Raw genomic sequence first — 27,262 nt, 5'->3', positions numbered from 1 at the left:
CTTTAAAACCATGAATAAAAAAAATATTAACTTAATATAGGAGCTTGATATAGCTACATATTAATTAGTTTAGTGCATATAATAATAAAATAATGTGCATGTCTATTGCAGCTGGGAGTTGCAAGCGCAAAACCAGTCTTTTTACACCATGCTGTCACAGCTAATATACTCTGAGATGCTCGTTTTCTTCTAAGACTTATCAAGTTGTTGCAATTAAATAAAAAGGGGGTGGGGTATGGTTAATATATTATGAAATCTTTGGACAGTTGTAACATGGAAAGAGGAAGCAGATAAACTGGATAAGAATCAGGGGCAGCTAATAACACGTTTTACCAGCTGAATGATTTAACAGAGGTCCCCATAACTCAGTTTGCCTCCTACTTTTAAACAGCCAACATTGGAACTTTCTTTAAAAAAAAACCAAGGAAAACAAAATCACCTACTGAAGTAGCGGTGACTAAGATAGATCTCTTGTGTATCTATTTATGTATAGATAACAGAATAGCATATGGAACGAATGCTGAACTCTCAAGATGCTGTAAAACTCATATAAGTATAATATGGTGTGCCATGCTGTTATGGTAAAGTATTTAACAAGGGTTTGGAACCAGGTTTAGAAGTAAATAAATACTGTTACTTTGTTACTGTATCATCCAAGATAAGTTTATTATAAATTAATAGAATTGTAAAGAAGTAATTCTTTATCAACAAAGTCACACTAATTTGCAACCACTAACAATGGCCTCTGGAGTGTCATCACTAGCAGTTTGCATCATTGGTGATGGTGGTGGGGCAGAAAGCTACCACAGTACACAGCTAAGCTTAATAATAATTAGCCCAGAATACTTACACAGTAAGGGACAGCTAATATGTCCACATATTAGATAAGATTCACATAATGCATCTTTTATTAGACAACATCCGTACTTAAAGGGATATGAAACAGCATTTTTCTTTCATGATTCAGATACAGCATACAATTTTAGACAACTTTCCATTTCTAATTTGCTTCATTCTCTTGGTGTCCTTTGTTGAATCAGCAGCAATACACTACTGGGAGTTAGCTGAAAGCCAGTGACAAGAGGCATATATGTGGAGCCACCAAACACTAGCTTCTGAGCCTACCTAGGTATACTATTCAACAAAGGATACAAAAAAACAAAAAACAAATGAGATCATAGAAATAAAAGGGAAAGGTAATTTAAACTGCATGCTCTATCTGAATTATAAAATTACAAATACGTGGGCTTTATTCCCCTTCAACTGACATATGATTTGTATGAACAAATTTTATCTTGCATACTAGCACAATACTCCTGGTTGTTCTTTGCTCTGTATAGGACTCATTCAATTGCTAGGCACTTTATAAGATATCACAGGAGTAATTGCAACAATGAATTATTTTGTATTGGTGTTGTTTGTCAGTTTTGTAACAGTGTACCTTATGCTAAACTATACCTCAGTCCACCACTCACAAAATAACATTTATGTTTCAAAGGAAATCAGAGATCATTGTAGCCTTTGCTATTTCTCCAATTATCCAAATCTACTCATTTTACTTTGATTCCACTCGAACAAATTATCCTGAAAATGTATTGAAAACGCACGTCTGATACCAGCTAATGGAACTTTGTCTGGATCTTAAAGTTTCTTTATATTTCTTTTTATATAAATTCTTCACTGGATAGGTAATAAACTATCTCTAAATACGCTTCACCTTTTCTTTACATTTAGTTAAAGAGATATTAATCCCCAAAAATGTCTTTCATGATTCCGATAGCGCATCCGATTTTAGACAACTTTCTAACTTACTTCTATTATATTTCTGTGTTCTCTTGGTATCTTTTGTTGAAAAGCAGTGACTTAGAAGCCGGCCCATTTCAGGAGCACTATATGACAGCAATTTTGCAAGAATGTTATCCATTTGCAAAAGCACTAGATGGCAGCACTATTTCCTGCTATTTAGTGCCCAAGTCACCTACCTAGGTATCTCTTAAACAAAGAATATCATGAGAACAAAGCAAATTTGATAATAGAAGTAAATTGGAAAGTTATTTAAAATAGTATGCTCTGTCTGAATCACAAAAGTAAATGTTTGGGTTTAATATCCCTTTAATATAGGTGTAGTAATGTACTTTGTGCAGTTTTGTAATTTAGGTAACATACCCTTGTATGATCTCTCATTGTACCCTTATGAATGTACCATGGTATAGCGCTGCAGAAATTATTGGTGCTATATAAATGACCAATAATTATAACAATAAATACCCCATGGCTAATGAGATAATTACATTTTACCTTTGATTAGATAAAACATTCCATTCATATCCTAAGATTCTTAAAATAATGGTAAATTGTATGTGTTTTTCAAATATATAGCACTCAGTATAGTACTAGAAATCAGTGTTCACTTATATCCCAAAAACCCCAGTTTAACATGCGATTCTAATGAGGAGAATCAGATGTTAAAGTCACTACAGAGGTTACAAATTATGATTTTTCCCTCTTTTCCTAAAAAAAAGAATTGAAGCACTAAAATGAATAAGTTGGATGTATAGGAATTTGCATTAGCCCTTCTATACCTAAGCCATCTAATGTATGCGTTATTGTACAACTGCTTGTTTACAAAAATAAAATATTTTTACTTAGCAAATGAATCTATAATCACACTGAGGGCCTGATTATCTAAAGCTCTCCGCTCAGGTGAGACGATCAAAAATGATCCTTCAGCACTACGAGATCCCTAGTGAAATTCTTTAAAGGCAGATTTTGCCAATGGGCATTCCCTGCATTTCTGTATATGAAGGAGAGAAAAGCCCAGTGCAATATAGCACTGCATGACATTACAGTTCTGATGCATTTACACTTTGTGCTTTGTATTTTATATTACTTTGCACTTCAGTTTAAGTGTTATTACATTTGCACTTTCTATTTTGTATTTTATGTGTATAGAGCAGTGTATTTAGGATTGCTATTTTACAAATTCGTATTATGCTTTCACAGTTTCTGTGTAACTTTAACAAATGTGGATGATATTTTGTATATGCATGTATATCTTTTACAAATTACATTGCAGTTTGCATTTCTTCTATTTAAAATAAAGCTGAAAATTGACAGCTTTAGTTTCCCAGAGAACTTCATTACTTCAAAAGGGAGAGAACAGCACTCCTGAGATAGAACAAAAGCTAGAATAACTTCCATGCCTGTTCATTTCTATTGCAACTCATGGTGCGTGTTCTTTTAGCACACTTTGCCTTTTCACAGAGAAAAAATACCCTGAAGCATATCAGTCTGACCCTGGCCAATGACAGTCCAGTGCCGAAATACCAGGCAATTCTTCTCTGAACAAGAGAAACAACAACCCCAGACGATCGTTTCGGCCTTCTGTGGGCCTCGTCAGTGAGGTGCAGTTGTATCTCTTTAAGGTGCAAGGAATCCACGTCTGGTTTCCCCCATTACTCTTAGGGAGACCCAAGAGTAATTTGCATGACGAAAACGTACATCTGGGGTTTTGCCGTTTCCCTTGTTCAGAGAGGGAATAATGTATTATGCGATTGTTCGTTCCGAGGTTGAGCGCTTCTCTCTTTTAATTTATGCAAATTAGGACTCTTAGGGAAGTCTCCCTAAGTGTGATAAAAGAATCCAGATGTGGACCCATTGCTCAGTGTGCCTAGAGGGATATGGCTGCACCTCACTGACGAGGCCCACACAAGGCCGAAACGTACGTCTGGGGTTTTGCCGTTTCTCTTGTTCAGAAAGGGATTGCCTGGTATTTCGGGGCTGGACTGTACTGTTAAGTCAGGATCAGACTGATATGCTACAGGAAAGTTCTTCTCTGTGAAAGGCACATGTTGAGCAAAAAGAGGCTGCTTCATGGGTGGTAACTAGCCATAGAACAAGCTATTATGCGATTGTTCGTTCCCAGGTTGTGCGCTTCTCTCTTTTAATTTAAGCTTCATTACTTCCTTAACTCAATGAAGAAAAAGTGCGGAACCTGAAAGACCCAGAGAGATGAGAGATACCTTCCATAGAACGTAATGAAGCTCTATAGGACACAGACTTTATCAGGAGAGAGAAAATGTATCTGGAAAACACTTGGGGCTGATATCATGGCTCAGTCTGCATAAATTACAAATTAAACTGAAATGTTTTCACTACAATTTAACTTGCTTTTGCCTAAAGTTTAGTATATATTACTTTTTCAGTTAAATAAGTGTATTGAGACCAGCTTGTTTAAAGTTTTTACAGCATTTCACTACAATTGTGAGAGAGCTTCAGACATACCCTGTAAACTCCCCTGTTCAGCACAGGGAACTCCCCTGTCCCTCCCACTTCCTGAAGCTGTGTTTTATTTTATAATAGAGAAAATACAAAGTGCAATGTAATTTGTAAAAGATACACAGAAATATAAAGAATGATCCAAATGTGTTAAAGTAGCACAGATACTTTCAAAACATAATCAGAATCACTGCTGAATCTAAATCTATTAAAATATAAAATAGAAAGTGCAGTGCCTAAATGTAATAATATTGAAAGCACCAAATCTGGTGTAAGGTAATATAAAACATAATGCACAAAGTGTAACAAAACTTTCATATCATGCAGTTCTATATTGCACTGGATTGTCTTTCCTTTAGATACAGAAATGAAAGAGATCTCCCAGTGCTGGTGAGTTCCGCCCTTTTTTTTGAGCATTCAAGTAAGTTCAACCCCTGTGAAGTCTGCACTACAATTTATCTCCAAGCAAAATAATCTTTGGCCATCAGGCCTTGAGTGAGAGCTTGCAGTTTATATACACAAATGCAGGTTATATAGCCTGCTATTTAGGACGTACTGTCCAATCACGATTAATTTAATACTATGTCCATGTTTACAAAGAGTGGAATGCGACACAGTAAGAAAAACAACCATGACAAAAAAACATTATACACTACAAGTCCCAAAACAGGATGAAAATAAACCTTTAAACGAACATGAAATTTTGAAGGAAGCATTACAGATATTCATATTTTTTTCCCTGATTACTTTTTATATTAGTTGGTTTATCTGAAGAAATCAGGCTAAAAAGAATATAAATATTAGAACAAGCTATAAGCACAAATTGGATGCAAGAATGGACATGGCTTAACTATCATATAAACAAGTCGTATACTTAAACATCCATTTTTTCACTGAAAGTGATGACATAGTTTTAAAATACTAGAGTAATATAACATACAATATATGTACTTGGATCTAGAGAAAAACTCTTCATGATACATCCACTACTAAATATCCCGCTCCTATTGGCTTCAATTCATAAGTACCTCTTTAGAGAGTAAAAAGGAGGATAAATGTTGTCTCCTGGGAGGTCATATGAAATTAAGGAAATTAAAAATAAAATGAGTGGAACTTCATATTTTGCTACATGTAAATATATATATGTATCAGTAAGTAAAAATTGTGACTCGTAACCTCTTGTGGTGACATAGCATCAGGTACAGATGTGTATAAATAGTACAGATGTGAGGATGCAAACACATTAAACTGATACAATTTGCCAAAAGTATGAATGAAGATAAAGTGACTTCCCTCCAAAGATGCTTAGATGAGTTTTTGAGACCAAGCGAAAAACATAATTTATGCTTACCTGATAAATTTATTTCTCCTGTAGTGTATCCAGTCCACGGATCATCCATTACTTGTGGGGTATTCTCCTTCCCAACAGGAAGTTGCAAGAGGATCACCCACAGCAGAGCTGCTATATAGCTCCTCCCCTCACTGCCATATCCAGTCATTCGACCGAAACAAGTCGAGAAAGGAGAAACCATAGGGTGCCGTGGTGACTGTAGTTTAATTAAAATTTAGACCTGCCTGAAAAGGACAGGGCGGGCCGTGGACTGGATACACTACAAGAGAAATAAATTTATCAGGTAAGCATAAATTATGTTTTCTCTTGTTAAGTGTATCCAGTCCACGGATCATCCATTACTTGTGGGATACCAATACCAAAGCTAAAGTACACGGATGATGGGAGGGACAAGGCAGGAACTTAAACGGAAGGAACCACTGCCTGTAGAACCTTTCTCCCAAAAACAGCCTCCGAAGAAGCAAAAGTATCAAATTTGTAAAATTTGGAAAAAGTATGAAGGGAAGACCAAGTTGCAGCCTTGCAAATCTGTTCAACAGAGGCCTCATTTTTAAAGGCCCAGGTGGAAGCCACAGCTCTAGTAGAATGAGCTGTAATCCTTTCAGGAGGCTGCTGTCCAGCAGTCTCATAGGCTAAACGGATTATACTCCGAAGCCAAAAAGAAAGAGAGGTTGCCGAGGCCTTCTGACCTCTCCTCTGTCCAGAGTAAACAACAAACAGGTTAGATGTTTGGCGAAAATCTTTAGTAGCCTGTAAGTAAAACTTCAAGGCACGGACTACGTCTAGATTATGCAAAAGACGTTCCTTCTTTGAAGAAGGATTAGGACATAATGATGGAACAACAATCTCTTGATTGATATTCTTGTTAGAAACCACCTTAGGTAAAAACCCAGGTTTTGTACGCAGAACAACTTTATCTGAATGAAAGATCAGATAAGGAGAATCACAATGTAAGGCAGATAACTCCGAGACTCTTCGAGCCGAGGAAATAGCCATCAGAAAAAGAACTTTCCATGAAAGAAGTTTGATATCAATAGAATGAAGGGGTTCAAACGGAACCCCTTGAAGAACTTTAAGAACCAAGTTTAAGCTCCATGGAGGAGCAACAGGTTTAAACACAGGCTTAATTCTAACTAAAGCCTGACAAAATGCCTGAACGTCTGGAACTTCTGCCAGACGCTTGTGTAAAAGAATAGACAGAGCAGAAATCTGTCCCTTTAAAGAACTAGCTGATAATCCTTTGTCCAAACCCTCTTGGAGGAAGGACAATATCCTAGGAATCCTAACCCTACTCCATGAGTAATTCTTTGATTCACACCAATGAAGATATTTACGCCATATCTTGTGGTAAATTTTCCTGGTGACAGGCTTTCGTGCCTGTATTAAGGTATCAATTACTGACTCGGAGAACCCATGCTTTGATAGGATCAAGCGTTCAATCTCCATGCAGTCAGTCTCAGAGAAAGTAGATTCGGATGATTGAAAGGACCTTGTATTAGAAGGTCTTGTCTCAGAGGCAGAGTCCATGGTGGAAAGGATGACATGTCCACTAGGTCTGCATACCAGGTCCTGCGTGGCCATGCAGGCGCTATCAATATCACCGATGCTCTTTCCTGTTTGATTTTGGCAATCAGACGAGGGAGCAGAGGAAACGGTGGAAACACATAAGCCAGGTTGAAGAACCAAGGCGCTGCTAGAGCATCTATCAGTGCCGCTTCTGGGTCCCTGGACTTGGATCCGTAACAAGGAAGCTTGGCGTTCTGGCGAGACGCCATGAGATCCAATTCTGGTTTGCCCCAACGGAGAACCAATTGAGCAAACACCTCCGGATGGAGTTCCCATTCCCCCGGATGAAAAGTCTGATGACTTAGAAAATCCGCCTCCCAGTTCTCTACACCTGGGATATGGATCGCTGACAGGTGGCAAGAGTGAGTCTCTGCCCAGCGAATTATCTTGGAGACTTCTGACATCGCTAGGGAACTCCTGGTTCCCCCTTGATGGATGATGTAAGCCACAGTCGTGATGTTGTCCGACTGAAATCTGATGAACCTCAGTGTTGCTAGCTGAGGCCAAGCCAGAAGAGCATTGAATATTGCTCTTAACTCCAGAATATTTATTGGGAGGAGTTTCTCCTCCTGAGTCCATGAACCCTGAGCCTTCAGGGAGTTCCAAACTGCACCCCAACCTAGAAGGCTGGCATCTGTTGTTACAATTGTCCAATCTGGTCTGCGAAAGGTCATACCCTTGGACAGATGGGCCCGAGATAACCACCAGAGAAGAGAATCTCTGGTTTCCTGATACAGATTTAGTAGAGGGGACAAATCTGTGTAATCCCCATTCCACTGACTGAGCATGTATAATTGCAGCGGTCTGAGATGCAGGCGCACGAATGGCACTATGTCCATCGCCGCTACCATTAAGCCGATTACTTCCATGCACTGAGCCACCGTGGGGCGCGGAATGGAGTGAAGAACACAGCAAGCATTTAGAAGTTTTGATAACCTGGACTCCGTCAGGTAAATTTTCATTTCTACAGAATCTATTAGAGTCCCTAGGAAGGAAACCCTCGTGAGAGGAGATAGAGAACTCTTTTCTTCGTTCACTTTCCAACAAGGAAGCTTGGCGTTCTGGCGAGACGCCATGAGATCCAATTCTGGTTTGCCCCAACGGAGAACCAATTGAGCAAACACCTCCGGATGGAGTTCCCATTCCCCCGGATGAAAAGTCTGATGATTTAGAAAATCCGCCTCCCAGTTCTCTACACCTGGGATATGGATCGCTGACAGGTGGCAAGAGTGAGTCTCTGCCCAGCGAATTATCTTGGAGACTTCTGACATCGCTAGGGAACTCCTGGTTCCACCTTGATGGATGATGTAAGCCACAGTCGTGATGTTGTCCGACTGAAATCTGATGAACCTCAGTGTTGCTAGCTGAGGCCAAGCCAGAAGAGCATTGAATATTGCTCTTAACTCCAGAATATTTATTGGGAGGAGTTTCTCCTCCTGAGTCCATGAACCCTGAGCCTTCAGGGAGTTCCAAACTGCACCCCAACCTAGAAGGCTGGCATCTGTTGTTACAATTGTCCAATCTGGTCTGCGAAAGGTCATACCCTTGGACAGATGGGCCCGAGATAACCACCAGAGAAGAGAATCTCTGGTTTCCTGATACAGATTTAGTAGAGGGGACAAATCTGTGTAATCCCCATTCCACTGACTGAGCATGCATAATTGCAGCGGTCTGAGATGCAGGCGCACGAATGGCACTATGTCCATCGCCGCTACCATTAAGCCGATTACTTCCATGCACTGAGCCACCGTGGGGCGCGGAATGGAGTGAAGAACACAGCAAGCATTTAGAAGTTTTGATAACCTGGACTCCGTCAGGTAAATTTTCATTTCTACAGAATCTATTAGAGTCCCTAGGAAGGAAACCCTCGTGAGAGGAGATAGAGAACTCTTTTCTTCGTTCACTTTCCACCCATGCGACCTCAGGAATGCCAGAAATATCTCTGTATGAGATTTGGCAATTTGAAAGCTTGACGCCTGTATCAGGATATCGTCCAGGTAAGGAACCACCGCTATGCCTCGCGGTCTTAGGACCACCAGAAGTGAGCCCAGAACCTTTGTAAAAATTCTTGGGGCTGTAGCCAACCCGAATGGAAGAGCTACAAATTGGTAATGCCTGTCTAGAAAGGCAAACCTCAGGAACTGATGATGATTCTTGTGAATCGGAATGTGAAGGTAGGCATCCTTTAAGTCCACTGTGGTCATGTACTGACCCTCTTGGATCATGGGTAAAATGGTTCGAATAGTTTTCATCTTGAATGACGGAACTCTGAGGAATTTGTTTAGGATCTTTAAATCCAAAATTGGTCTGAAGGTTCCCTCTTTTTTGGGAACCACAAACAGATTTGAATAGAACCCCTGTCCTTGTTCCGTCCGCGGAACTGGATGGATCACTCCCATTACAAGGAGATCTTGTACGCAGCTTAGGAATGCCTCTTCCTTTATCTGGCTTGCAGATAATCTTGAAAGGTGAAATCTCCCTTGTGGAGGAGAAGCTTTGAAGTCCAGAAGATATCCCTGAGATATGATCTCCAACGCCCAGGGATCCTGAACATCTCTTGCCCACGCCTGGGCGAAGAGAGAGAGTCTGCCCCCTACTAGATCCGTTGTCGGATAGGGGGCCGCTCCTTCATGCTGTCTTAGAGGCAGCAGCAGGCTTTCTGGCCTGCTTGCCCTTGTTCCAGGACTGGTTAGGTTTCCAGGCCTGCTTGGATTGAGCAAAAGTTCCCTCTTGTTTTGAAGCAGAGGAAGTTGATGCTGCAACTGCCTTGAAATTTCGAAAGGCACGAAAATTAGACTGTTTGGTCTTTGATTTGGCCCTGTCCTGAGGAAGGGTATGACCCTTACCTCCAGTAATGTCAGCAATAATTTCTTTCAAACCAGGCCCGAATAAGGTCTGCCCCTTGAAAGGAATGTTGAGTAATTTAGACTTTGAAGTCACATCAGCTGACCAGGATTTGAGCCATAGCGCCCTACGCGGCTGGATGGCGAATCCTGAATTCTTAGCCGTTAGTTTAGTCAAATGAACAATGGCATCAGAAACAAATGAGTTAGCTAGCTTAAGAGTTCTAAGCTTGTCAACAATTTCAGTCAATGGAGCTGTATGGATGGCCTCTTCCAGGGCCTCAAACCAGAATGCCGCTGCAGCAGTGACAGGCGCAATGCATGCAAGGGGCTGTAAAATAAAACCTTGTTGAATAAACATTTTCTTAAGGTAACCCTCTAATTTTTTATCCATTGGATCTGAAAAAGCAGAACTGTCCTCAACCGGGATAGTGGTACGCTTTGCTAAAGTAGAAACTGCTCCCTCCACCTTAGGGACAGTCTGCCATAAGTCCCGTGTAGTGGTATCTATTGGAAACATTTTCTAAATATAGGAGGTGGGGAAAAGGGCACACCGGGCCTATCCCACTCCTTACTAATAATTTCTGTAAGCCTTTTAGGTATTGGAAAAATATCAGTACTCACCGGCACTGCATAGTATTTATCCAGCCTACACAATTTCTCTGGCACTGCAATTGTGTCACAGTCATTCAGAGCAGCTAATACCTCCCCAAGCAATACACGGAGGTTCTCAAGCTTAAATTTAAAATTAGAAATCTCTGAATAAGGTCTCCCCGATTCAGAGACGTCAACCACAGACTGAAGCTCTCCGTCCTCAGGTTCTGCATATTGTGACGCAGTATCAGACATGGCTCTTACAGCATCTATGCGCTCTGTATCTCGTCTAACCCCAGAGCTATCGCGCTTGCCTCTCAATTCAGGCAATCTGGATAATACCTCTGACAGGGTATTATTCATGATTGCAGCCATGTCCTGCAAAGTAATCGCTATGGGCGTCCCTGATGTACTTGGCGCCATATTAGCGTGCGTCCCTTGAGCGGGAGGCGAAGGGTCCGACACGTGGGGAGAGTTAGTCGGCATAACTTCCCCCTCGACAGACCCCTCTGGTGACAATTCTTTTATAGATAAAGACTGATCTTTACTGTTTAAGGTGAAATCAATACATTTAGTTCACATTCTCCTATGGGGCTCCACCATGGCTTTTAAACATAATGAACAAGTATCCTCTGTTTCAGACATGTTTGTACAGACTAGCAATGAGACTAGCAAGCTTGGAAAACACTTTAAAGCAAGTCAACAAGCAATATAAAAAAACATTACTGTGCCTTTAAGAGAAACAAATTTTGACAAAATTTGAAATAACAGTGAAAAAAGGCAGTTACACTAACAAAATTTTTACAGTGTATGTAACAAGACAGCAGAGCATTGCACCCACTTGCAAATGGATGATTAACCCCTTAATAACAAAACAGAATAATAAATGACAAAAACGTTTTTTAAACACAGTCACAACAACTGCCACAGTCTACTGTGATTGTTACCCTCCTCAAACACGACTTTGAAGCCTTTTGAGCCCTTCAGAGATGTCCTGTATCATGCAGGGGGAAGCTGAATGTCTCTGTCAGTATTTTTAGCTGCACAGAAAAGCACGAAAATAGGCCCTTCCCACTCATATTGCAACAGTGGAAAGCTTCAGGAAACTGTTTCTAGGCAAAAATCAAGCCAGCCATGTGGAAAAAAACTAGGCCCCAATAAGTTTTGTCACCAAACATATATAAAAACGGCTAATATGCCAGCAAACGTTTTATATTACACTTTTATAAGAGTATGTATCTCTGTTAATAAGCCTGATACCAGTCGCTATCACTGCATTTAAGGCTTAACTTACATTAATCCGGTATCAGCAGCATTTTTCTAGCAAATTCCATCCCTAGAAATATATTAACTGCACATACCTTATTGCAGGAAAACCTGCACGCCATTCCCCCTCTGAAGTTACCTCACTCCTCAGAATATGTGAGAACGGCAGTGGATCTTAGTTACTTCTGCTAAGATCATAGAAATCACAGGCAGATTCTTCTTCTAATGCTGCCTGAGATGAAACAGTACACTCCGGTACCATTTAAAAATAACAAACTTTTGATTGAAGTTAAAAAACTAACTATAATACACCACTCTCCTCTTACTACGTCCATCTTTGTTGAGAGTTGCAAGAGAATGACTGGATATGGCAGTGAGGGGAGGAGCTATATAGCAGCTCTGCTGTGGGTGATCCTCTTGCAACTTCCTGTTGGGAAGAATATCCCACAAGTAATGGATGATCCGTGGACTGGACACACTTAACAAGAGAAATACTCTGTTTATAGTTGCTTCTAGATACTATTTAGCAGCAGGAATTTTGTGAAGAAGGGCATTACTACTACTTTAGTGCCTAGGACAGAACAAAGGAACAATTGTCTCAAAATGCATGTTCTGAGAATTAACCACTTTAGTAACAAAAAGTGCAGAAGCCACAGAAAAAAATTAATAATACGAAGAGAAAAACAGATGACAGATCCATGCTATATCTACAGTATCTGTGTCTAAAGCATCCAACAAAAGTATAGAACATGTCAACAACTTTCAAGATCATTTATGCCAAGCTTCAAAGTGATGATGAAGCAAAATATTCAAAGAATCAAATTCAATCTGCAAAGAAAAATGGGATTTTTGAAAACAGGTTAAATCTGTTCTAAAGCCTGAAAAGAAGTCTGACCTAGAAAGAGCAGAAATCTAAAATTTCAAAAACCTGGGTGACAAACTATTATGAACCTCATCTTGGAAATAATACAAAATATGCAGTAAAGGAAGCTCAAGAAAGATTCTTTCCTTCACGCCATTTACATGCCTAGAAAAAAAGCCTTACTAATTAGAATCCAGAACTCAGAATGATAAAACCCAGTATGAACATCCTAGTAAACAACATTGTATTAATATGCAAATACTTAAGGATCTGAGTTTCTGGGGGTTAAAAGTTGAAATGAATCTAGGAAGACTTTAAGGGCTCGATTTATCAAGCCCCTATGGCTGCAAGTTCTCATAAGAACTTGCTCGCCGTAATTTATCAAGCAGCGGTCACCAGACGCTGTTTCCCTAAGCTCTTCGCCACCTCTAAGGTGGCGAAATTCAATCTCCGCGGTCGAGTCCGACCGAGGAGATTGACAGCTCCTGCCCGCGCGTGGTTGGCTGTGCGCGGGCAGGGGGCGGGATTGCATGCCAGCGCAAAATTGCGCTTGTGTGTAATGTTAATTACCTACGGGTAATTACGCCCCGCCACAGGCGAGCTGAGGCGTACAGGGGCGCGTATACGTGACCCTGTACGTATCAGCTTTGATAAATCTAGCCCTAAATGTACCTACTTGAACTGCAGCGGGTGAGGAGAAGCAATGCAACAAGAGAAAGCACAAACAAGATGCTTGAAGCAGTAGCTGAAAACACAAAGAAATGTTCCCAGAAGCAGAACACCAAAATGCAAAATAGCTTTGTTTAAAGGGACAGTAAACACCTTGAGATTTTTATATCAAATGTTTAGTTATGCAGAGAAAAATAACTTTTCAATATATTTTCATTATTTATTTTGCTCATTTTTTTGTGTGTTACCTATGAAAATGATAGATTTTCTCATTCTCAGAACTTGAAATGCACAATGCTGACTTCTCCCCTGCTACATATGTTTTTCTTATTGGCTTTACCTGATAACAACTACATAACAACATACTTTATAACCGTGGCTAGTCTTGATGTCTGCAGGCTCAAACAAGATTGGATCATTCAAATGAGGCAAATGGTGGGTGCAGTTTAGCTATTGAAAAACAAATGCAGCAAAGAAGATGTTAATTTGTTTTAAAGGCAAATAGACTTTGCTGATATAATATTCTAAAGCAAGAAAACAGAAATGACTTATAATTAGAAGGTGTTTAGTGTCACTTTAAGCTAAAGCACTGTCCTTTGACCTCCACATAAGGTTTAGCAGCATAAGATAATGCCCAAATGTTTAGGTATCCAAATTAAAAACAAAAATGATACAGACACATTAAAGGGTTATTGTGCTATCATGTATGAAACAGCATGAAAAAATATGCCTGAAAAAAATATGTAAAAGCTGTTACACGTTAAATTGAAGCTAATACTGTAGTATAGTTTTTTTTTTGTATTGGCTGTTGAGGACAACTGTCTCTGTATTACTGGTAGAGAAGGACACGACTTCATAAATATGACAAGAACATGTTGATTTACTAAATAAATAAATAAAAATACCCTTTGAAATATCATCTTTTAAAAGCAAAGAAAACTAGAATGTCCCATTTTTAACACTTAAAAGTGTGGCCAAAAATATTACATATATCAATGATTTGACTCAAACATCCTAACAAAGCTATAATGGTCATTTAAACATAAAGATACATACAGGCAAACATTGTCCTATAACCTCTAATCCCAATAATAAACAGCATACAACCTGATCTATAAAAGTATGAACAAGGTGGTGCTGAATGTAGGATAAAGAAATCATCATTAGAATTTTACACTGTTGTTGCGGGCAGAGCTGGCTCGAGATATTGTGCTGCCTGGGTCAGAGAATGCAATAAATAATTAGCATAATAACCTACTAGCCGGGCCGCTGACCTTACTAAGCCTGTCAGCACACCAGCATGCAACAAAATGCTTATGTACAATAAGTGTGAAGGTAATTAGGGAAGAAATGCAGAAAATAGCAAACTATTCAACTGCAGCAGAGCCACATCCTGCTGTACCTCATTCCAAATGTGTAGAAACAGAGCTAAAGCAACAAGGTGAGGAGGGGTTCTATACAGTTTAGGAGGATGAGGTGCCATGAATATTTTCTGTGAGGGTTTTTACCATCTTCAAGAAGGCACATGCTAAGCATACCTCACTAACATCTAATTATATCACTACTTATTGATTACAAGTTACAGTTAAATGATGAACAATATATCACCAATAACCATAACATTTAGGGCCAAATTACGAGTGGAGCGCTATTTATCGCTTTGGCTAGAGCGCTAATTGTGCTAGAAGTAAAGTTTTTGAGCGCATCGGGTGACGCTCGTATTACAAGTTGCAAGTAAACAGTTATCACGCTCGCACTAACCTGCCACGTGCAAACAGCATACTTCCAGTGCAATTAGAATATCACGCGGGCAATAACGTATTCCCCATAGAAGTCAATGGAGAAAAAAAAAGAGGAAAAACTAAATTTATGCTTACCTGAAAAATTTCTTTCTTTTACGATATGACGAGTCTACGGATTTCATCCTTACTTGTGGGATATTAACCTCCTGCTAACAGGAAGGGGCAAAGAGCACCACAGCAGAGCTGTATATATAGCCCCTCCCCTTCCCCTCCACCCTCAGTCATTCGGCCGAAGGTTATAGGAAGAGAAAAGGAAAGGCTAAAAAGGTGCAGAGGTGACTGAAGTTGTCAAAAAATAAAATAAACCTATCTTAAAATAACAGGGAGGGCCGTGCACTCGTCATATCATAAAAGAAAGTAATTTATCAGGTAAGCATAAATTTAGTTTTCTTTTACAAAGATATGACAAGTCCACGGATTTCATCCTAACTTGTGGGAAACCAATACCAAAGCAATAGGACATGGATGAAAGGGAAGAAGACAAGACAGGAACCTAAACGGAAGGCACCACTGCTTGAAGAACCTTTCTCCCAAAGATAGCCTCAGAAGAAGCAAAAGTATCAAATTTGGAAAATTTGGAAAAAGTGTGAAGGGACGACCAAGTCACAGCCTTACAAATCTGTTCCACAGATGCATCGTTTTTAAAAGCTCATGTGTAAGCCACAGCCCTTGTAGAATGAGCCGTAATTCTTTTAGGAGGCTGCTGTCCAGCAGTCTCATATGCCAGGCGGATGATACTTCTCAGCCAAAAAGAAAGAGAGGTAGTCGTAGCTTTCTGACCCCTACGCTTTCCAGAATAAACAATGAATAATGAAGATGATTGACAGAAATCCTTAGTTGCCTGTAAGTAAAACTTTAAGGCACGGACCACGTCTTAGAAGAAGGATTAGGACACAAGGAAGGAACAACAATTTCCTGATTAATATTCTTATTAGAAACAACCTTAGGAAGGAACCCAGGTTTTGGTACGTAAAAAATCAGAATGAAATATGAGATAAGGCGAATCACACTGTAATGCTGAAAGCTCAGAAACTCTTCGAGCAGAAGAAATAGCAACCACAAACAGAACTTTCCAAGATAATAGTTTAATATCTATGGAATGCATAGGTTCAAACAGAACCCCTTGCAGAACTCGAAGAACTAAATTCAAACTCCAGGGAGGAGTAATAGGTCTAAATACAGGCTTAATTCTAGATAGAACCTGACAAAAAGACTGAACATCTGATACATTTGCCAAACGTTTGTGAAACAGAATTGACAAAGCTGAAATTTGTCCCTTTAAGGAACTTGCTGATAACCCTTTCTCCAATCCTTCTTGGAGAAAAGATAAAATCCTAGGAATCCTAACTTTACTCCATGAGTAACCCTTGGATTCACACCAATAAAGATATTTATGCCATATCTTATGATAGATCTTTCTAGTGACAGGCTTTCTAGCCTGTATCAAAGTATTGATAAATGAATCAGAGAATCCTCGCTTCGATAAAATCAAGCGTTCAATCTCCACGCAGTCAGTTGCAGAGAAATTAGATTTGGATGTTGGAAAGGACCTTGAATGAGAAGGTCCTGTCTCAACGGAAGTTTCCACGGTAGGACATGTCCACTAGATCTGCATACCAAGTCCTGCGTGTCCATGCAGGCGCTATCAGGATCACTGAAGCTCTCTCCTGTTTGATTCGAGCAATCACGCGTGGAAGGAGAGGAAACGGTGGAAACACATAAGCTAGGTTGAACAACCAAGGTACTGCCAAGGCATCTATCAGTTCAGCCTGATGATCCCTTGACCGGGATCCGTATCTTGGAAGCTTGGCATTCTGACGAGATGCTATCAAATCCAATTCCGGTCTGCCCCATCTGAGAATCAATGAGGCAAATACCTCCGGGTGAAGTTCCCACTCCCCCGGATGAAAAGTCTGTCGACTTAGAAAATCTGCTTCCCAGTTCCCTACCCCTGGGATGTAGATAGCTGACAGATGACAAGAGTGGGCCTCTGCCCAACTGATTATCTTGGATACTTCTATCATCGCTAAGGAATTCCTTGTTCCCCCCTGATGATTGACATATGTCACAGTCGTTATGTTGTCCGACTGGAATCTGATGAATTTGGCCGAAGCCAACTGAGGCCACGCCTGAAGCGCATTTAATATTGCTCTCAGTTCCAGAATATTGATTGGAAGTAGAGACTCCACCTGAGTCCAAACACCCTGAGCCTTCAGGGAGTTCCAAACTGCACCCCAGCCCAGAAGGCTGGCACCTGTTGTCACTATCACCCACAAGGGTCTGCGGAAACAAGTCCCCTGGGACAGATGATCTGGCGACAACCACCAAAGAAGAGAGTTTCTGGTCTCTTGATCCAGAATTATCTTTGGAGATAAATCCGCATAATCCCCATTCCACTGACCGAGCATGCACAGTTGCAGTGGTCTGAGATAAAAGCGAGCAAACGGAATGATGTCCATTGCCGCTACCATTAATCCGATTACCTCCATACACTGAGCCACTGATGGCCGAGGAATGGACAGAAGTGCTCGGCAAGCATTCAAAATCTTTGATTTTCTGACCTCCGTCAGAAATACTTTCATGGCTACCGAGTCTATCAGAGTTCCCAAGAAAGGAACCCTTGTCTGTGGAACAAGTGAACTCTTCTCTATGTTCACCTTCCAGCCGTGAGTTCTCAGAAAAGACAACACTGTGTCCGTGTGAGATTTTGTCAGATGATATGTTGACGCCTGAATCAGAATATCGTCCAGATAAGGCGCCACCGCTATCCCTTGCGGTCTGAGAACCGCCAAAAGAGACCCTAGAACCTTCTGAAAGGAAGAGCCACAAACTGATAATGTTTCTCCAAGAAGGCAAACCTTAGAAACCGATGATGATCTTTGTGGATTGGAATATGAAGGTAAGCATCCTTCAAATCAACGGTAGTCATATATTGACCCTCCTGGATCATTGGCAAAATCGTTCAAATTGTCTCCATCTTGAATGAAGGAACTCTTAGAAATTTGTTTAGACACTTGAGGTCAAAAAAGAGTCTGAACGTTCCCTCTTTTCTGGGGACCATAAATAGGTTTGAGTAAAACCCCTGTCCCTGTTCCAATTTTGGAACAGGACAGATTACTCCCATAGTAAAAAGGTATTTTACACAGCGTAAGAACGCCTCTCTCTTTATCTGGTTTGCAGATAATTTTGAAAGATGAAATCTCCCTCTTGGGAGAAAATCCTTGAATTCCAATTGATAACCGTGGGTCAATATTTCTAGTGCCCAGGAATCCTGAACATCTCTTGCCCAAGCCTGAGCAAAGAAAGAAAGTCTGCCCCCTACTAGATCCGGTCCCGGATCGGGGGCCACCCCTTCATGCTGCTTTGTGGAAGAAGAAGAAGCGGGGGGTCCTCCTTTAAAGTTCCGAAAGAAATGAAAATTATTCTGTTTACCCCTCATTTTAACCGACCTATCCTGAGGTAGGGCATGGCCCTTACCTCCTGCAATATCAGAAATGATCTGCTTCAATTCTGGCCCAAAAAGGGTCTTACTTTTAAAGGGAATAGCTAAAAGCTTATGTTTTGATGACACATCAGCAGACCAAGATTTGAGCCACAATGCTCTACGTGCTAAAATAGCAAATCCTGCATTTTTTGCCGCTAATTTAGCAATTTGAAAAGCGGCATCAGTAATAAAAGAATTAGCTAGCTTAAGAGCCTTAATTCTATCTAGAATGTCATCTAGTGGAGTCTCAACCTCAAGAGACTCTTCTAGAGCCTCAAACCAAAGAGCTGCTGCAGTAGTTACTGGAACAATGCAAGCCGTAGGTTGTAAAAGAAATCCCTGATTAACAAATAATTTCTTTAGTAGACCCTCTAATTTCTTATCCATAGGATCCTTGAAAGCACAACTATCCTCAATGGGTATAGTAGTACGCTTAGCTAGGGAAGATATAGTTCCCTCTACCTTAGGGACTGTTTGCCATGAGTCCCGAATGGTATCTGATATAGGAAAAATTTTCTGAAAATTAGGAGAGGGAGAAAACGGTATACCTGGTCTATCCCATTCCTTAGTAATAATTTCCGAAATTCTCTTAGGAACCGGAAAAACATCAGTGTAAGTAGGAACTTCCAAATATTTATCCATTTTACACAATTTTTCTGGAGGAATCACAATAGGATCACAATCATCCAGAGTCGCTAAAACCTCCCTAAGCAAAAGGCGGAGGTGTTCAAGCTTAAATTTAAATGACATAGCATCCGAATCTGTCTGAGGCAAAACATTCCCTGAATCAGAAATTTCACCCTCAGACAGTAATTCCCTGATCCCCAATTCAGAGCACTGTGAGGAAACATCGGAAATAGCTAATAAAGCATCAGAGGATTCAGTATTTACATTAATACTTGACCTACTGAATTTACCCTGCAACACTGGTAATTTAGATAATACCTCTGTAAGGGTAGTTGACATAACTGAAGCCATCTCCTGCAGAGTAAAGGAATTAGACGCACTAGAAGTACTAGGCGTCGCTTGTGTGGGCATAAATAGTTTTGACACTTGGGGAGAATTGGATGGCATATCCTGATTCTCTTCAAACTGAAGAGAATCATCCCTAGGCACACTTACTTTATTTAAAATATGCTTTTTACATTGTAAAGCCCTTTCAGTACAAAAGTTACACAATGTTAGAGGGGGTTGCACAATAGCTTCTAAACACATAGAACAATGAGAAACCTCAATGTCAGACATGTTGAACAGACTAGTAATATCACAAAAGTCGTTTAAACACTTATTTATAGCATAAAATAAACATTAGAAAAAACGTGTACTGTGCCTTTAAGAAAAGAAAAAGTGAACAATTTTTCCAAAATGCACAAAAAATGTTAAAATTATTCCCAAATTTAACTTAATATCGTCCAAAAATTACTGCACCGAGAAGCAAGGCTTTAGAAGTACTTATATCAACATGTAGTCAAAAGATAGATAAAAATACACTCTGCACCTCGCTACAGCTCTGCTGTGGCGCCTACCTGCCCCCAGGGTACTTCGAATCAAGTTTCCAACCCTTCAGCCCAGCTACACAGTCCAGGAGCCACCGAGTTACTGTTTGCTGCTGCTAAGCCTGAAGAAATTGCGCCAAAATAGGCTCCGCCCCTTAAGGTCAAAAGTCAGAGTAGGCCCAAACACCACCACATGGAAATGCAGTTTTGCACTAAAGTAAAAATACACACACAATATAACCCTCAAGCATAAAACCAATAAGTTTTAAGTGCCAAAAATAAAAAAAATAAAAGATTGTTTTTTATATCGTCTCCCATGTCACATAATGCCCAAATATCAACTAATGATAAATATAAAATAGGGACTCCAGTAACACCCCTCTTATTAAAATAGGTTTTACTGCTTACCCCATTCCCATACAGGGAAATAATGCCAGCCAGTTCTGATACACCAACTCTCCTCAGAAAAAAAGGCTGCACATACCTTAATGCTGCTTGTAGGATGAAACCAGTCTCCACACTGAAGATGTCTCATGGTTACCTTCAGAAGTCTTGTGAGAAGCAGCATGGATCTTAGTTACAAATGCTAAGATCATCAAACCTCAGGGCAGAAATCTTCTTCCATATCCCCCTGAGGAAAATAGTACGCACCGGTACCATTTAAAATAAAAAACTAAAACTAACACCTCACTTTACCATGTCTTCCTAGTATAACACAGGCAAAGAGAATGACTGAGGGTGGAGGGGAAGGGGAGGGGCTATATATACAGCTCTGCTGTGGTGCTCTTTGCCACTTCCTGTTAGCAGGAGGTTAATATCCCACAAGTAAGGATGAAATCCGTGGACTCGTCATATCTTTGTAAAAGAAAAACCCTACTCGTGCGCTAACACGAATTCATGTTCTCAAGGGCGCTAACCCAACATGAAGAGATCTCAATGTTAAAGCCCTTTGCCTTTTTTTCTAACACCAGAGAGCACTTATAACTTTCATGTGCAATTTTAATTTCAATAATTTTTATTAGATGTTATTTTGAGTCTTTACTTTCAATGAGTGCAATTTAGAAGAAGTAGAAGACAAAAAGAGGGCTCCTCATAGTGTAGATATCCAAGTGTAATGAAGATAGGTAACAATGACTGAAATGGTACTCACAAGTGTACGGGCACCTAGGTTGAAGTAGGTGCAAAAAAGCAGGCTGCTCGCTGCATAGACAATCCTCGCCAATGAACAGAATCTGGAGATCCGTTGTATAAACAGAAGCTGTTCACCTGCAGGCGTGTGCGGTAGACCCTGTATGGATGTCGATTCTCCGATCTGGACTTGGCTGAGTGCAGGCAGGGAATAAAAATACACATCCGTTTTTAACACAAACATTTAAAAACAGATTTATTTGGCAACCCGTTTCACTGGTTTATTGTTTGTCCAATCACATCCGAGTAGCAAACCAAAAAAGCCCTTTTATAGGGCCAACTTTGAATATTTTGTATTATGCATGATGACACGGCCATAGTATAACGGCCGAGAAACGCATTGCCAAATAAATCTGATTTTAACTTTTTATACATTCCGGATGTGTATTTTTATTCCCTGCCTGCACTCAGTGTGATAATATCACCCCACACACTGTCTCTTCCCTGAGCCAAGTCCAAATCGGAGAATTGACATCCATATGCAGTCTACCGCACACGCCTGCAGGTGAACGGCTTCTGTTTATACAACGGATCTCCAGATTCTGTTCATTGGCGAAGATCGTCTATGCAGCAAGCTGACAGAGTGCTTTCTTGCACCTACTTAAACCTAGGTGCCCGTACACCTGTGAGTACCATTTCATTCATTGTTACCTATCTCCATTACACTTGGATATCTACACTATGAGGCACTATCTTTTTGTCTTCTACTTCTTCTAGATGAACTGATGCTCTGTAAGTTATAAGAGGAGCTGCCCTACTGTGATATGAACATTTCAGTTCAAGAACTCTTATAACATTAAACCTTTATTTGTTCTTTCTTTTAGACTTGATTGTCTTTCCCATCTGTTTATATTTTATTTCAATTGTTTTTATATATATTTTCTACCTCCACTATGTCATATATTTTTTTATCTAACATACTCCATTTATTGACATAAGGTTTTTTTATGTGCCCCCTATTTTGATTATCCTTTCAGTATACATCTTTTATCAAATGAGTGCAATTTAACCTGTGTGAAAACTATCTCGAAAACCAAATATCACTTGCGTGCAAACGTTTGTGCTCAACTCGTAATCTCGAAATGAATCTTCTAATATAAAAATATAAACTGCTCTAAGAGACTTGGCAGGTAAATACAATTCATATTAAGTTCAATAGGAAAAGGAGAGCTGAATATTTTAACATGACTAATAAAGACAATTTGTCTGCAGAAATTTTAAAACCAGAAACATATAAAAAATAACTTTAGGTTAATCCAAAGGTAACACATTGTTATCATCATGATGATGATAAAAGAAGCATGGTTGTTTAAAGACTTACTAGTCTAATCTTTTCTGGCAGAGTGAAGCAATCTGGCCCATCGTAAACAATCTTTTGTAAGCTGCAGGAGGTTTTCACACCACTTTTGGATGAGCAGTTGCTGTTGTTTGATGAAAAATTAGCTTTATAGTCTGTCTGTTGCACCATAGGCTTTACAGTTGCAGTGGTGATACTTCTGGTTACTGAAGTCTCCTGTGGTTGCTGTGCCTCCTTAAAAAACTTTTCATACTTGTCCAAATAGGAAGGCCTTTCTGGTAGAAGGTAGTAGTGTGTGTTGCTGACCTTCTTGCCATCTTTCACAATTGGTAAGATGCAAGGGCCTTTGGATGCATCTTTTCCTTGTGACTGAATAACCTTTGGAGTAGCATACTTAGGGTCAGAAGCAAAACTTTGGGTGGTGGGCATCGGTTTTCCAGGAGATGTAGAAAGGTAGGAACCAATGGACAAGGGAGAGCAGAGGTTGGACCTCTGCTGGGGGGATCCCACGTGAAAAGCCATGGGGCTAGGAGTCCTAGAAGTGGGCTGAGATAAAGGATCTCTTGGAGGAAGAAGAGGTGGCCTTCCAACCTCCTCTCCCCCAAAGGCTGGAGAAAGCTCACCAGACCAGCGTTCATGTTCATTACGACGGCTAGGCCTTGGAGGAATTGGAATACGGGGAGGGATTTGAGGTTTATCCTCTGATATTGTTACATCAATACTGACCATAGATAAACTTGGGCTTGGTGTGGATGCTAGTGAGCAGGATACAGGAACATTTAGCTTTTTCATGCACTCTTGTTGAAGCTCCTCAAAGATCTCTGATGTCTGTGAGAAATTGGGCTGCTTGGCTTCTTTTGGTGGCAAGAAGAGATTGTCCTCCACTTTGCCTCGACCCTGTGCCCACTCAGTTTCTTGATCATAGCCATAATTTGTCTCTCCCTTTTCCTTAGTCTTTTGTAGCAGGTTCTTACTGACTTTCTCTCTCTGTGCTATTAGAACATCAGAACTATTAATAGAACACACTTCAAAATCATCTTCATCTTGTGCAACCTCATCATATGCTGGAGGTGCAGGCAGTGGCCTGGAATCCCAATCGACTACAGGAGTTGGATGGAGAGGGCGAGGAAGGGATCGGGAGGGGCTCTGGGGAGGTGTTTTATCCAGCAATGAGAATGCCTCCATGGCCAATTTTGCTAAAGATGGAGCAGTTTGTTCAATTGCAGGAGAAACAAAGCTTGGGCTGAGTGGACTAACCTCCTCTTCAAAGTCAATAAGTGCAAAGTCTCCTGATGAAAAACTATTGCTTTTTATTCCAAGTATCTGCCGATCAGATGCTTTTGTACCAACCACCCGTAAAGAAGGTTTGACAAGTTTGAGTCCTTTAGCCGGTGTTGGTTTCTTGAGACAGAGTTTTTTAATTCCAGACGTAAGGGAATCGTCCTCCCCGTTGACAGGATTATATTGAGGTTCTGAAATACAAAATATGATTTGTTATCTGAGAGTGAAATAAATAAGCAATTAAACAATAAAAGGGAAAGAAACTAATGACCTAAGCCATGTAAAATAATAACTAAGACAAGTAAGCACGTGTATATATATATATATTTATTTATTTCTCTTTGCAGTGTTTAAACTTCAGTTTGCAAAATTCCCTATGAGTTAATTGGTGAATTATGTATAACAATGAGTAGATAACACTATAGTGATCATTTACAGCTCTAATTTACATACTTGTAAATGTATTAACTTGTCACCATAAAAACCAAGCACTAAGCTTTGGGAACCCTCTTCAATGGAACTCCAATCCATCAGAAAACACTTTATGCAAATGTATATGACATTTTTTTAAATTTAAATCAACAGTGCACTTGACCTGTTGATTTTTCATGTATAATCAGTTTACATTTTAATAAACATAAAAACTTCCTGATTTTTAATTAAAGTTAAATATTTTGTTCAAATCACACTTTAGGTTGGGGAAAAGTTCCATATTTACAATATGTTCTTCAAAATGTTTTCAATCAAGTGTCTGTACTTTTAATAATGTTAAGAATAATATCCAAAATTATATTTTCAGTTGCATATTAACAAGTGATATTATTATATTATTCACGTTGGGCTGGCATAATCAATACTGAATCAATTTGCCATTATGTTTCATTAGCATTGACTACGTACGTATAATTTGCTCTTCTGAATGGCTGCAGAAATCCAAGTTAGAATCTCCCCCTGAAAAGCCTGGGAAAATACTGATACTTGGTGGTTTTGCATATTTACCCAATCTGATTGTAAGAATAACTGAAGATATTATAATATCACATATGTCATTTTGGCAGCTGAGCAAATTTGAATGACAATGCTTGTAATGGATTGGAATGCCATAAAAAGGAAGTGAAAAAGCAATTGAGTTGAATTCAAAGCTTTCATACCGCAGACTCAAATAGATAGGAATGGGGGACATTATTGATTGTATTTTCAGCATCATTTTAATTTAACAAATGAATTTAATTATTTAGATACTATAATATAAAATATACACAAGAGCAAAAACAAAGCACAACACATGCAGTTGTTGTTTTTTTTTTTAAATGTCACTCACACTTGGGAATAACTTAAAAAAAAGTGCAGGGATGGAAACATGCACAAAAAAACAGATTTCACATTCTCTTTCCAGGACAGCAGAAAGTGCATAAGATACAGATCGCAGTCTCTATAGAGGCCATATATTGTGCATTGGATAAATATGTGCTGAGTATTCTTGATTCAGGGTTGAAGGTCTTCTTTGGATTAGGATGACCGTCCTTTACAGTGACCATGTATTTTGTAAAAGAGTTCTCAAGTCATGTGAACATATGGTGGAACATGCGCAGACCAAAATGTGTGAGTTTTAGTGTTTTAGGAAGACTATGTAGACATATTTGATACATGGATGGTTAGATGTTAACAATACTTAGCAACAATTGTTAGGAGCACTTCACACAGATCATATCAAAGACCAGCAGGCTATATGCTCTGTACCTTGAAAGAGAGGTACTACATGGGCACAGAGTGGACAGAAACAGGGTGCACGCAGGAAAGAATGATGAGACTTACGCTTAACCATAAAAGCCGGCTGAGGAGGGCGAGGTGGTGGCTCCCCTGAGAGAAGTGAGGCCATGAATAATTTAAACAGAAAATGAGAGGGAGGCAGGAATAGCAATGTAGAAATAACAAATAATCAATGATTGTACAAGAGAAAATACAAAAGATGGAGTGTCAAGAACAGAGAAAACATGGAAATATGAACCCAGCCAGCAATATATAAACAGCAAAGAAATAGGAGAGAAGGAGAAATGGGGAAGAAAGCATTAATTAGAGAATCCATGGTAAAAAACAAGATATATGAATAGGCAATATTAGTTAAATAAATGAGTGGGGGCACTTTGCACATGTGTAAAATGGCAGATGTCAGGTCTTATGTGATGAACAACATCCACACTTTTCTTTTAGGTACTTTGTGGTTTATAGTTATGAATTATAAACATCAGTAACATGAGGGTATTTAAATTCACAGTTCATCTCAGAACCTCTCTCTCACATTTTCTCTATTTCTGAAACTTCACTTCCTTCTGAACACTAACACTAAAGCCTCCTACTGCTGCTGTTCTCACTTATTCTCCTTTTCTCAAACTTCATAGCAATCATTGTACCCCACTATTCCCTCCTGTGTGTTTCCCAGAGAGTTTATGGATGGTATTGGAATTTTTCAAATACATCAGTCAACCTTTTCAGTTAAGAAAATATAAGGATGCCCAAAGGGATATTTGTTCCAACACCAAACAATATCCCTTCTGAGAAGTCATCATCTATTTCCTTCAAAGCGTAGTTATCTTTTCATGTTTGCATACTGCAGTAAGATAACAAGTCAGGAAAATAAAGTACCGAACTCACTGGAATTCTGTGTAAAACAAATATGCATTTAGGAGACAAAAACTTTACGATGTGAGATTCTTCTGAGTACAACTTACTCCTAACCTAAATGGGGCAGGGAATCACTGACTGTCTTACTCCTCTGAGGAAACTCCACCCTGGGCACAGGTAACATCTCCACTCTTCCTTTCTCTTTACTATCCTCCCCTCTTTTCTATAGATTCTGAATATAGGCTCTATGTGAAACTTTAATGGTTAGACAAAATGCTTTCTTGATTATATAAGTAGTTTAACGCCTTTGGCTGTCACTACATTTTGTATTTGTGAAAATATGAAAATGTAACTTATTAAAAAAATATATAAACACAAAATGCATTTGAGCAAGAAAACCTCCTACATTTTTTTTTTGCAGTATCTGTAAAATAAATTATAAATAGTTTCTAAAATCAGCAGATCTTTTTTATTTATTAAAAACATAAAGCATATTAAATTCAATTGCATATATATATATATATATAAATACACACTAACTGTAAATCACTACACTATGCCTTTCAAAAGGCAACACTAAAAACATACATAGTATAGACTATTGCTTTATCTAAAGACATCATGCATCAACAATTGTCTAATATATGAGTTCAGTGGGTGCAC

The 27,262-nt window shown here is 39.5% G+C and overlaps 1 protein-coding gene across 1 annotated transcript in view; it reads right to left on the bottom strand.

Annotated features, from left to right (window-relative positions):
• TNK2 (tyrosine kinase non receptor 2) overlaps positions 1-27,262 on the bottom strand; it is a 555,703-nt gene that overhangs the window by 15,411 nt on the left and 513,030 nt on the right. The window contains exons 14-15 of the mRNA XM_053710269.1: positions 25,793-25,837; positions 22,721-24,168 (exon numbers count right to left, since the gene is read on the bottom strand). Coding sequence (XP_053566244.1) covers positions 22,721-24,168; positions 25,793-25,837 — 1,493 coding nt within the window. The remainder of the gene's footprint in view (positions 1-22,720; positions 24,169-25,792; positions 25,838-27,262) is intronic.

The sequence above is a fragment of the Bombina bombina genome, chromosome 4 (genome assembly GCF_027579735.1).
Source record: "Bombina bombina isolate aBomBom1 chromosome 4, aBomBom1.pri, whole genome shotgun sequence".
Taxonomy (NCBI): domain Eukaryota; kingdom Metazoa; phylum Chordata; class Amphibia; order Anura; family Bombinatoridae; genus Bombina; species Bombina bombina.
This window is presented reverse-complemented; position numbering and strand designations above follow the sequence as displayed.